Raw genomic sequence first — 13,681 nt, forward strand, 5'->3', positions numbered from 1 at the left:
CTTTCCAAAGGACCGAATAAGTTGCTCCAACTCGTCCTCGAATAAAAGTTTACCCCGAAAAGGAAAGGAACAGAGTTGCGCTTTGGACGACGAATCTGCCGCCCAGTGGTGGAGCCATAGGAGGTGTTGTGCGGAAACCGCGGACTCCATGGAGCGGGCTGAAGTACGGAGAAGATCATACAAGGCGTCCGCCGCATAGGCTACCGCAGATTCCATTCGGTTCGCCTGTTCTGCTTCTCCCGGAGGCAGATCTTGAGCTGTTAACATCTGCTGCACCCAGCGGAGAGTAGCCCTCTGTACCATGCAGCTGCAAACCGCTGCCCGCACCCCCAGGGCTGACACCTCAAAAATTCACTTGAACACCACTTCCAATTTCCTATCTTGGAGATCCTTAAGGGCCATGCCACCCGTAACTGGGATGGTGGTATGCTTAGCAATGGCCGTAACCGCCGAATCCACTTTAGGCACCTTAAGCAGCTCCAATGCCTCAAGAGGGAGCGGGTAAAGCTTATCCATAGCTCGGCTAACTCTCAAGGTAGCCTCCGGAGCATCCCACTCCCGGGACACAATTTGAGAAAGCTTATGATGATAAGGAAATGCGTGTGAAGGTGCGCGGAGCCCCGCCAACTCTAAGTCCCCTGGCAAGGAATCTGAGTCAATATTCGGTACTGGAATCCCCAGTTCTTGAAGGACATGTGAGATCAAGGGGTCCAACTCCTCCTTGTGGAACAACCGAAGGACCAGTGGATCATCCCCCTTCCACGGAATCCGTGCCCCCTATGTCTGCCCCTGAGTCCGGGGTGTGGGGATCCTGGGGGCCAGGATCCACCAGTGTGCGCTGCGGAGGCTTAGGAGCCGGGACTGGACCAGAGTTTCCTAAACCCAGTCCCTCGAGACCTCGAAATGTTCCCACGCTTATCTGGAGCCGGAGCCCCCTGCTCCCATTCTGCTTTGGCTTCCAGATAAGCCTTGTGAAGTAACAGCACAAATTGAGAGGAGAAGGGATGTCTCTTCAGAGGACCCCCTTGGCACCCAAAAGTGGCAAACCGCTATCCCCATATGAACCGCGGGGCCGGTGTGGGCTCAAATCCGGTGGAGACAGAGGATCGTCATCCTCTCCCTCCCCTGAAGAATCTGCCGCTTGATCGGGCTGTTCCAAAATGGCCACCGCGCGATTCAAAATGGCTGTCGCCCCCGAAATCAGGAGCGAGCCATGCTACTGCCTGCCCGAGTCTTTCTGCCTCGAAGGGAGGGACTTCCTGGCTGGGGCTGCTCTCCGCGAAGGCCCCTCGTCCCCGGGGATGCACCGGGAACAGAGGCCTTCACGCGAGAGCCGGAGCCCCGATTCACCACACGCGGTGCAGACCACTCCCCTGGGCATTCCCCCCTGTAAGTAAAAAAGGCGCGAAATGGCGCGGAACGGGGTCGGTGGCAGGCCACCCACTCCGGAGGCCCAGGTGAGGACAGCAGGCAGGGGGACCAGCGTATGGAAAAAAATACCTCGGGGTTTTTTTTTTTTTTTTTGAGTGTCAACAGCACTGCCTCTGGCAGCCAAAACTGCAGCACAAGTTATTTATTTATTATTTATTTTTTACTTTTGGAGCCTGCAGAGAGGAGGAGCTCCCTCTGCCAAACTTCTCCAAGGAATCAAGAGTCTCTGGAGGCGGAGGGGGAGAGTGACCGGCCCACCGATGAATCCTCCCCCTCCTCTCACTGGGCAGGGCAGGAATGCACTCCGGGAAAAGGCTCCAGGGCAAAGCCCTGCCTTGCCTGCTACGGCTCCTTACGTCAGATTCTACCTTGTTCTAGTCACAGGAGTCCCCAGATAACTTAAACCAAACCTGGTAGAGGAAACCCTCTCTTCACTCTTTCTTTTTTTTTTTTTTTCAGGAGATCAGGACCGCAGGTTATGCTCTCTCATCTGCTGGAGTCAGAGATATACTGAAGGATCACAGGGGGTGCACCAGGGTATATGGGTGGTGCCTTTTCAGTTTCTCTCTGACTCCATCTGCTGGATGGGAGGCATAACCCAGCAGTCTGGACTGATCCTGGTACGTACAGGGAAATTAAATGTGTTATTTTTTTAAAAAGTGGTCAGCAAAAACTAAAAGTGTTTGCAAAATACAGGAGTTCATGCCTTCTTAGAGTTGGTGTTATTTTGACAGTACTTTCTCAGCTGATGTTACAGATGCTCCCATGCCTCCTTTTCTCTTCTTCCCATTTCTTACTCCTAAGTGAGCATCAACCATTCTCATAGTCAAGATAAGCTTAATTAGTTCTACAACCTGTTTTGTTTACTAAATTGTATTTAAAATGTATTTGTTTTGCAGTTATGATACTTTTCTTCTTAGTCATTTATGAGTATAGCATGAGAGAACATCTAGCCAAATATCTTCATCATGGCTGTGTTTAAAGTTTCTGTTCATTTGTTGATAATTTTTATAAATGTGAAATTTGTATCCCGCTTAGAACATTAGAATTACAGGTTGTAAATATTTTAAAACAAACAAACTTTATCAAGAACCTTGTGCATTTTGGTGATTAACGTAAAAATTAACTGTGAGGCCTGTACACAAAAGTTAACAATATCAGTGCTGTTCAATCAGCAAAATATTCATACCAGTTCAAAGCATATAATCTGTACTGGATATACTTATTTAGAGGTGGTTCGAATGCCATCACAATGCATTGTGCGTTATTGTAATAAAGTCAAAGTCTGAACTTTGAGGTGCTAAGGAGGAAAAACCATGTGGGAACTGATCACAAATCCAGTATGCAGATCCAGACCTATAGGCCTGACAGAAGAACTGCCATATGGATTTATTTATTTATTTAACTCTTTTCTATACCGACATTCATGAACAGTATCATATCACATCGGTTTACAAGGATCAAGGGGGTTATAACTTTAACAGACCATTTAACAAGAAGTAAAAGTTACAATAAACAAGGTGAAATGAACTTGGGAGCTGAGGTAGCTGGAAATAGAGGACAGGAGAGGTAAATAAAACTTAACAGACAGTGGAAGGGGGGGGGGGGGGGTGCCTAGCGGCAAGTATAGCGAAGTATGTCTGGCACTTTGCATGGTTCGGAAAGTTTAAGGGAAGGCTTGAAGGAAAAGCCAGGTCTTGAGTTTTTTCCGAAATGTTACAAGGCAGGGTTCCAGTCTGAGGTCTGGGGAAATGGAATTCCAAATGGCAGGTCCCGCTGTCGAGAATGCCCGTTTTTTTGTGGCTGTATGACGAGTAGATTTGGTTGAGGGGATTTGCAAGGTTCCTTTGTATGCTTCTCTGATGGGTGACCCAACATCTGATGGATGACCCAACATCATGGTCCTTATTTGTTGGGTGCTGGATGGCTAGGGGCATTTTGCATGATCCACACTTGGCCCCCAGGAGGATAGCTGACAGATAAGTGCAAGCCATGACCCCTGTTGGTAAATCTAAATTGTTCCAACCATAGGCAACTAATAATTATAACACTGGTTCTCAAATTTAACCTTTGAAAACCCTGAACAGTCTGGCTTTCAGGATACTGAAAATGAATATTCATGAAATATATAACAGGTTCACTTACATATTTTTGTTATCTGACCAGATGGGGGAAGGGACAAAAAGAAAAAGGTAAAAAAATAAACTTGGTAAAAATGGTTGATTTGGGCATTGCTTCTGATAAATTATATTCCAGACATTAGAAGAAAAAAAACAAAATGAAAGCATAACCCTAAAACATCTTTCATTTTAGGTGTACTGTCAAACTACTGAAGACCTTACCTAGTCTTTGCCATATCCACCAGTATCTTGTTAGTGGCCAGCACTGCAGGAGGAATGTCCTTTTCACTAGCCAATTTCTGCCTGGCTGCTACCAGTTTACCATATACAGCAGTCTGTTCAAAACAAAATATAAGCACTTAAAAACACCCAGCAATGCTTCAGACTGTTTCTTGCAACACCAACATAGCTGATTGATATATCAGCTGGCTAAGCTGACCCTGGAAATTCTAAAGCACAGGAGACCAATATGTGAGTTTCCTATTCATCGAGGCTTGCAGGATTTGACAGTATCACTGGGGTGAGTACTAATCCCTACTGATAAACTGCAGCTGCAGGGGTAAAACATATCAGTTAAAAAATAGTATCCAGAAGGTTAAGTTTCTTAACGGACTCACCCTATCTTAAGCAGGCAAGGAAGCCCAAGCCACCTAAGCAATGCTCAATGACGAGGGATGGGAGAAAGTTAGGAACAGATTAAGACAAAGTACTGTCAAACTTAAATGCTCCCCAAGAAGTAGTGCACTAAAAGAAGTGTTTCCTGAAGGCACACCTAACCAGTTGGGTTTTCAGGATAATTCTGGGAAATACTGTATTAAAATACAGTCTTGTGCATTCTTTGGAAAAAGAAATTTAAATGAAAACTGAACTTACAGATTTGGCAGTTTATTCAACATGTTGATAAATATATTTACAAATGCTGTTTTTATTATATGATATGTAAATGTTTGCCTTTACTGGCTCTAAGTACTGCAAAAATATCTAGTTGAGATTAGATTTCAGTTATAATTAATGATGAATATGTCCAAATATGAAGATGGCTATCATACAGTGCAATTTGGTGCAACAACAGACCTTCTTTGTGACAATTATTTAGTATTTAAGACTTCTTTAGATGCTCTGCAGGCTATCGTGAATGTTAACTATGTAAAAGTAACATTAAAACATTTAGGGGCCAATACAATAAATAAGCGTGGAAAATGAGTGCTCAGTGTGGAGTGCCCACTTTCCTAACGCGTGCCCAGGCACCTCTCCTGGGTGCGTGATGCAATATTTAAATGAGGGGTCACGCTGCCAAGGAGGCGCTAGGGACAACAGCACGCCCCTAGCGCCGCCTCGGCAGCAGACATCCAGGAGAGGTCGGCGGTCAGCGGGCTAGGAAAATGGATATTCAATTTTACAAACGTCCGTTTTCCTAACCGGTGCACAGTCACGGGTTAGGAAAATGGATGCTGGTTAATTGAGTGTCTGTTTCCCTAACCTGACCTTTTAAACTTTTTGGTTCCTTCGACTTAATATTGTCACAATATTAAGTCGGAGGATGTACAGAAAAGCAGTATTTTCTGCTTTTCTGTACAACTTTCTGAGCATAAAAATTTGTGGGTCGGGTGCACATTTATTTTTAGATCAGGGGTGAATAACAGCCTCATCAACATGTGATCAACTAATAGCACTCATCAACATGTGATGAGTGCTATTAGTTTTGCTGCAGGTTGGGCAAACTAATCCCCTTACAGCATAAGGGGCTGTGGATGCGTGCCCAAATTGCGTGTCCAACCACGGGTTAAACAGTGCGTTCGGCATCTGCCCCTTAGAAAGCTTCTCATAGCACAACTATTTAAGGAAGCATTTGATAGGAAAATTTGTTCTTACTTGCTCATTTTTGTTCCTGGAATACCATAGATCAGTCCTGGGTTTTGCCTCCCTGCCAGCAGATGGAGACAGAAGAAAAGCTTTACTGACCCTGCTACTTAGCCTAGTGTGCCACCTGCAGTCCCTCGGTATGACCTATACTCAAGCCAAGAATAACTCTAACAATAATTGAGACACTGAAACACCGCCCCCCCCCCCCACTCAACGAGCAGGAGAAAGGCGGAGTCTATTGAAAACTCATTCCAACAACTCTAAGTAGAACATCATTTAACTAAACTAGTTACTCTGCATCATTTACATACTGCCTTAACGAGCGGGCTTTACTGAATAGGTGAGGTTCTGGGCTGATCTGTGATATTCTAGGAATGAAAATTAGCAGGTAAGAACCAATTTTCCTTTCCTGTTCATACCACAGATCAGTCAAGACTCCTGGGATGTACCCAAACTCCCCTATTTTGGACAGGAATGTGATAGCCTCACTTGCAATACACTCTCCAAAACTTGTGGAGTCCAGATCTCGTACATCAAAATGGTAATGTCTGGCAAAAGTGTGTAAAGACTTCCAAGTAGCTTCCCAACAGATTTCTTGAGGTGAGACTAGCTGACAGTCGGCCCATTAAGTCGCCTGTGCCCAAGTCGAGTAAGCCCTTAGAACCTCCGGTACCGAATAGCTTCTACAGATGTATGGTGAGCCAATCGCATCCTTCAGTTAGCGCACAATAGTAGCTTTGGATGCTTAGCACCCTTCCTCAGTACACTCCATGGCACAAAGAGATGATCTGATCTCTGGAAACTATTAATCACCTTGAGATACTCAACAATGCCCGCCTCACATCCAACGCTCAAATTAGGAAAAGCGGGAAGTTCCACAGTTTGACTAAAATGAAAAGCCGAAACCACCTTTCTCAGAAATGAGGGCACTGTTTGGAAAATTATTCCATTCTCCATAAACTGCAGAAAGGGATTTCTACAAAACAATACCTGAAGCTCTGAAATTCTTCTGGCCGAACAAACTGCCATTAAAAAAAACAAAAACTTAGGGTGTTAAATCCTTTCGATTTGTCCTCCACAATGGCTCGAAGGGAGCCTCACATAACACCCTGAGAACTAAATTAAGGCTCCACAAGGGACACAACTTTTGCACCGGTGGCTGCATGTGTTTTGCTTCTCGAAGAAACTGAATCACATCCTGATAGGAGGGCCAGGGAGACTTCCTGCACCTTACCCCAATGACAGCCTAGAGTCATCACCTGCACCCTAAGGGAATTAAAGGCTAGATCTCCTCCTCTTAGCAACCAAAAAAACACTAGGTCTGTCATTGCAGACATCCAACACCATAGCCAACTTGGAATTCGCTTTATTCAACTCAAAGCATCTGACTATAGCACTAATCTACGCTCCTCCCGGTCTCTTGGAATCAGACCCTTCCCCTATCATAGAACTAGCAGCAAAACACTTAAATTCAGGAAAACCAACTATCCTTATGGGAGACTTCAACCTCCACGTGGATGTCCATCCTCATTCTTCCAACTGCAAAACCATTCTCGCCTCCCTCACCCATATGGGTTTCAGACAAATTGTGACAGAACCTACCCACAAAGCTGGTCATACCTTAGACCTGATCTTTATAAACGAAGGTCTATCTTCCCACACCACTCCAACCTGCCTTGCGGTTCCTTGGACTGACCACAGAATCATCTCTTCAATGTTAAAGATCCCTGAGCCTCTTCCCCTAACAACCCAAACTATTAACATCTCAGTCAGGAAACAGTGCTCAGGAGATCACCTAAGCAAACACCTAGCCAAAGAACTAACGAATCTGGACCTCACCGACGCTAACTCAGCAACTTCATCATGGCTCAACATCACCAACAAGGTTGCAGATCATGTATGTCCCTTGACTACTAAGTCTATTAACCCGGACAAAGATAACAGAAAACCTTGGTTCACCACAAAACTGAAGTCTCGTAAACACGAGCTTAGAAGCAAGGAAAACCTATGGCGTAAAAGCCCTTCTACAACAACCCTCCTCAACTACAAATCATGCCTCAACACCTACAGAAACGAAATCCACAAAACAAAAAGAGAATATTACTCCAAAAAGATACACCACCTCTCATTCGATTCAAGAGCACTCTTCTCTTATGTCTCAGCCCTCACTAATCCTCCTGGACCAAGCATCCCAGATGACCAAGCTCTAAAAAAAGCCAGTGAACTTGCCGATTTTTTCGACAACAAAATCACAGCCCTCGTAGCCCCCCTCAAAGGGCCTACGCCACACACTAGCCTTACAAGCAACCACAGCCAGCAATCAGATACAACAACCGCCTCTCAACCCAACACTCACACAGCAGTGCTTGAATCTCTCGAACCCACTTCCACCTTAGAAATAGTAAATATCCTTAAGAAGATAAAACCGTCCTCTCACCCCTTAGACCATATACCATCAAACCTGCTGAGTTCAATCCAGGACACCATTGCCAAGCCAGTGGCTGATATCATTAACTGCTCCCTCGCCCAAGGCCAAGTTCCTAAACAACTCAAGTTAGCACTTCTCAAACCTCTACTCAAAAAACCCAACCTTCCCACTACAGATCTGGCTAACTACAGACCTATAGCGAACCTCCCTATGCTAGCTAAAATTATGGAGAAAATCGTCAACAGACAACTTTCTGAATTCCTTGAAGACAACAACATCCTCACTAACAACCAATATGGATTCCGAAAGAAAAAGAGCACCGAATCCTTATTAGCCACACTAACAGACAACATTATCTTCAATCTCGAAAAAGGCCAACCTTGTCTTCTCGTGCTTCTGGATCTTTCCTCAGCTTTCGACACCGTGAACCACCCTAGCCTACTACAACAACTATCAGTCATCGGCATCACTGGAACAGCTCTCAACTGGTTTAAGTCCTTCCTAGAGAACAGAACATACAAAGTGAAGATAAACAACAAGGAATCTCACCCCATCCAAGTCAAGATGGGGGTACCACAAGGATCATCACTCTCACCCACCCTTTTCAACATTTACCTGCTCCCTCTCTGTCATCTACTCACTAACCTCAAGCTCACCCATTTCTTATACGCAGATGACATTCAAATTCTCATCCCTATCACGGAGACCATACACAAAACCATATCCTATTGGAAAAAATGCCTCTCATCCATCAACGATCTACTAACCAGCCTCAACCTGGTGCTAAACACCAAAAAAACGGAAATTCTCATCATAGCACCAGATCAATCTACCCCGCCAACATCCATCAACTCTCCAGACACCTCAGGATATTCCACCGCACCTCAAGTCAGAGATCTGGGTGTACTACTTGACGACAAACTCAGCCTCAATAAATTCATAAATAACACCACAAAAGAATGCTTCTTTAAACTACAAGTGCTAAAGAAACTAAAGCCCCTTTTACTCTATAGGGATTTCCGCACAGTACTCCAAGCCATCATTCTAACTAAATTAGACTACTGTAATTCACTCCTGCAGGGCCTTCCAGCATACACTACCAAGCCACTCCAGATGGTTCTGAATGCCACTGCAAGGATCCTTACCAATGCCAAAAAAAGGGACCATATCACCCCAATCCTACAGCACCTCCACTGGCTCCCCATCAAATATAGGATCCAGTTCAAGACCTGCATGATGGTTCACAAGGCACTACATAACATCTCCCCCCTCAACCTAACTTTCCAGCTTCAACTACACTCTTCTAACAAACCAACCAGAAGGGCATACCAGAACAGAATGATCACCCAACCTGCAAAATCTACCCTGAGGAAACGCGCTCTATCCACAGCGGGCCCGTCACTCTGGAACTCACTACCACCGGACCTCCGCCTAGAACCGTGCCATACAACGTTCAAGGTGAAACTCAAGACTTGGCTCTTCCTTCAAGCTTTCCCAGAGAGCTAAAGCAGGAAGAACAAACTTCCAGCCTTGTCTTACCACAATAATGTAATGCTCACATTGAGTCAGTTTTTTGTTCCAAGTTGTTACCTAAGTTGATCTTAGTTGTTTCTTAATATAATATATTACACTGTATTATAGTTCTTCTGTTCATTATATTATATTTGATATGTTCCATGTAAACCGCCTACCCGGCGATAGCTATATCTGTTAAATGTGAACCGGAGTGATATGTATTGTATACAGGAACTTCGGTATATAAAAACCAATAAATAAATAAATAATAAAATCTTTCACCAGGCCTTTTTGCAGAAAGGTCAAGATATGGGAAACTGAAGCCTAAGTAGGCTGCATGCCTTGTTTGACACACCAAGCCTCAAAAATCCTCCACATGCTGATATAGGCCAAAGATGTGGACAGCCACCTGACTTGCAGCAAGTTGGCGATGGCATCTTCAAAATAACCCTTCCATCTCAAGCATTTTCTCTCAAAAGCCAAGCTGAGACACAGAAGCGATCCACCTGTTCCAAAAATATTGGATCCTGATGTAACAGACTCTGAAGGTGACCGAACCTTAATGGTCTGTCCATGCCAAGTTTACTAGATTCACGAACCATGGCAGACATGGCCACTCCAGAGCTACTAGAATCATTTTGCCCTGAGTTTCTCTATGCATCGTTGCACTTTTTTCACCAATGGCCATGGGGGAAAGACATAAAGAAGAATCCCTGGCAGCCACAGAAGCACCAGAGCATTGATTCCTTCTGCTCTGTGTTCTTGCCTGCGACTGTAAAACCATGCCACCTTGGCATTTTGTCTCTAGGCCATCAAATCCATGCATAGCATTCCCCACCTGGCCTGAATGAGAAGCATTCCTCCCTTCAAGAGCTCCCACTCCTCGGGCTCCAACTTTTACCTGCTGAGAAAATCCACTTGTACGTTGTCCACCCCAGCTATGTGACATGTTGACAGAACTGCCAGGTGCTGCTCTGCCTAGTGAACCAACTCCTGAGCCTCTTGAGAAACCATCCAACTTCTGGACCCTGCTGATTGATATTCACCACCGTCATTGCACTGTCCGACCTTGTAACCATGGCAGAAAGGAAAACAAGGCTAAGCAAAATGCTCTCATCTCTAACCGATTGATAGACCACCATGCTTCCTCCTTAGACCATTGGCCTTGTGCGGTCTGTTCCTGACACACCGCTCCCAAAGTGTATAGGCTGGTGTTGGTGGTCACTATCACCCAATTCAGGATTTCCAACTCATTCCCCTCATCCCAGATTGGCCTGACCAAGCCACTAGACTCATCCCTGAGGGGGATGAGAAATTTAAAACTCCAGTGGACAGGAGCGCTCTGAAGGTGCCGCATGTGTGCGAATGCCCAAGGAACCAGTTCTAGAGTTGATGCCGTAGAACCCAGGCCCTGCAAATAATTCCAAAATTTGGGCACCTTGAGATGCAACAGGTGGTGTGCCTGATTCTGCAGCTTCACCATCCTCTCCTCCGTGAGGAACACCTTGCCAATCTGGGTGTCAAACTGAGCCCACAAATACTACAAGGTCTGGGATGGCATAAGAAAGCTCTTCGCTAGACTCACCACCTAGCCCAGAGCCCTCAACCTCACTAGGACCCGCTATAATGCCAGTTGATAGAGGTCTGCCATCTCTGCCCGAATGAGTCAGTTATCCAGATATGGGTTTACCAGCACTCCTTCCTTTCGAAGGACTGCAGTGGGTACCACCACCATGAGTTTTGGGAATGTGCGTGGTGCTGTTTCTAACGCGAAAAAAAGGGGTGCAAATCTGAAAATGGTTTCCAGAATCATAAACCTCAGGAACATCTGGTGCTCCTGCCTGATTGGGATATGTACATATGCCTCTGTGAGGTATAGCAACATCAGGAACTCTCCCTTTTGAATTGCCAAAATGACCAAATGCAGAGTTTCCATACAAAACTGTGGCACCCTGAGGGCCGCATTCATTTTCTTTAAATTCAAAATCAATCTGAACATCCCCTCTTTTTTTTGGGTCCATGAAATAAATAAAATACCAATCTTTTTCCCTTTCTTCCTGGTAAACCGGCACAATTACCCCTAGCTGCCGCAAGCAGTCCACCGTGTCACAAACCGCAACCTCTTTGGTGCAGGAAGCACAAGGGGAGATGATGTAGGCGTCCCTTACTAGGCAAGCAAATTCTATTGCATAGCCTTCTTTTATCAATTCTAAGACCCACTGGTCCAATGTGATTCTGGTCCACTCCTTGTAAAAGTATGCTAATTGCCCCCCCCCCCCCCACCACAGCTGTGACATGTGGACCAGCCTCGCTTCATTGAGAAGTCTTAGCTCCTCTGGTTCCCTGACCAGGGGGTATCTTGGGTCATTTTCCACGCACCCCAAAAGGACTGCGCCCTGTCCGAGATTTGCCTCTGTACTGCCGAAGGGCCTTCTCTTCTGCCAATATATCCTATAGTCCCTAAAATGCAAACAGGTCGGAAAGGATTTCTTCCCCCCCTTCGGCTTGTCCTCTGGCAATTTATGCCCCTTGGACTCTCCCAGATGCTTCACAGCTACTCTAAATCCTCCCCAAGAAACAGTTTGCCCTTGAATGGGAGGGTCCCTAACTGAGAAGTTGACCAAATGACAACAGACCAGTTTCTTAACCATAACAGCTGCTTGATCGAAATTGCTGACATCATAATTCTGGACGATGTCCTAATCAAGTCAAACAAAACAACTGCCACACAGGCTACTGCTGCCTCCAAGTGCTCCACCTGCTTTGTGGAGGATGATGAAGACGTCTCCGTTGCCTGTAACTGCTGAACCCAGCATAAACAAGCTCTCTAAATAAAACTGCTGCATATGGCAGCCCGGATATTCAAGACAGAAACCTCAAAAATCCTCTTGAGGTAAACTTCAAGCTTTCGGTCTGGTTCCACTATCAGTACAGCAGATCCTGCCACCGGAATGGTGATTTTCTTGGTCACCACTGACACAGAAGCATCTACCTTTAGAAGCATCAAAAGCTCAAGTGTCTCCTCTGATAATGGGTACAACTTTGCCACTGCCCTTCCAACTTTCAGACCAGTCTCAAGGGTGTCCCATTCTCTGACAAACAACTTCTTTACCAACTTGAGGAAGGGAAAAACCTTAGCCTAACCTCTCAAGCTATCCATGATGGGGTCCACTCCTTCCTAGTCTGACTCTTCCTGAGGAAGTTTGATGTCTAGCTCTTTAAGCACATGTGGAATCAAGGGCCCCAACTCTTCCCCGTGAAACAGACGGACCACCTTAGAGTCGTCTCCTTTCGCCACTGGCACCTCGTCTGGATCTGTGTCATCGAGTGGACTCAGCCTCCAGAAACCTATCTGGCGGACCATCATCATCTTCGGAGTCCTCAGACTCCTCAATAGAGCCGCTGTGCTGCCCAGGCAAGCTGTGTACCCTCTGGAGTTTAGCCAATGCCTTCCTGCTGGTCACCTTGGGCCATTTTGCAGGCCGTGAGCCCTGGGTATGAGAGCATTTCTCCCCTGTTGCCTTTTTAGCCAAGATAGGCTCTATGGAGAAGTAACATAAAATCTGAGGAAAAGACCTGAGAATCCTCAGAATCCTACTGCATCATGGCCTCTTTCATCTTCAGAAGCTTCCAGACTCTCCACGGGAATCTGCACGGCCAGCGATGGAATCTGCACTCAAGATGGCTGCTATTTTCCTGCTCTCATGGGAAAAGGATCTGCGGTGGCTTCAGCTGACCGCAATGGATCATATGGGGACTCTGGCTGAGATCCTGAGGAAGGGAAAAACATGGTACTCCAGGACGTGTTGGCATCGACCAATCCCTCGATAGTCTTGAGGGAGGATGCGGCGGCACCGATGGAGACTTAGGTGCCATTGAGGGGAATCGTGGGCGCCTCGATCCCGAGAGCCCCAACGGACCAGGAACCGGTTCGAGCATTGGTGGAAGCAGAGCTGGAAGAGGACCCCGGAATGGGTATCGGAGACTCAGTAGGTCATCTTGGTACCGATGGCCCAGGCAACGGTGTGAAGAACGATGGCTCCGGTGTTGGTATCCATGGCTCAAGGTTCCAGAAGTGCCGGTATCCATGGCTGAAGGTTCCGGAGGGCATCGAGGACCTCCTGTCGGACAAGTATGTCCAGCTCCTTCCTGGAAGCTGATATAGGTAACACAGCTGCAGGGGGAGGCAGGCTAGGCGCTACTGGCACCTCCACAGGATTCTGTGGGGCCTCAGTACCCGGCACAGATATCGGTGGGGATCACCTCGGAGTCTCGGGTGGAGAGAAGGTTGGAGGCTCCTCTACCTGTGTCCTCTGCACAATCG

The 13,681-nt window shown here is 46.2% G+C and overlaps 1 protein-coding gene across 1 annotated transcript in view; it reads right to left on the reverse strand.

The window, feature by feature from the left end:
- The window catches only part of WRN (WRN RecQ like helicase), a 983,741-nt gene that overhangs the window by 162,785 nt on the left and 807,275 nt on the right, over positions 1-13,681 (reverse strand). Inside the window, exon 22 of the mRNA XM_029601951.1 lies at positions 3,774-3,886. Within this exon, the coding sequence (XP_029457811.1) occupies positions 3,774-3,886 (113 nt within the window). The remainder of the gene's footprint in view (positions 1-3,773; positions 3,887-13,681) is intronic.

Source organism: Rhinatrema bivittatum, chromosome 1 (genome assembly GCF_901001135.1).
Source record: "Rhinatrema bivittatum chromosome 1, aRhiBiv1.1, whole genome shotgun sequence".
Classification (NCBI taxonomy): Eukaryota; Metazoa; Chordata; class Amphibia; order Gymnophiona; family Rhinatrematidae; genus Rhinatrema; species Rhinatrema bivittatum.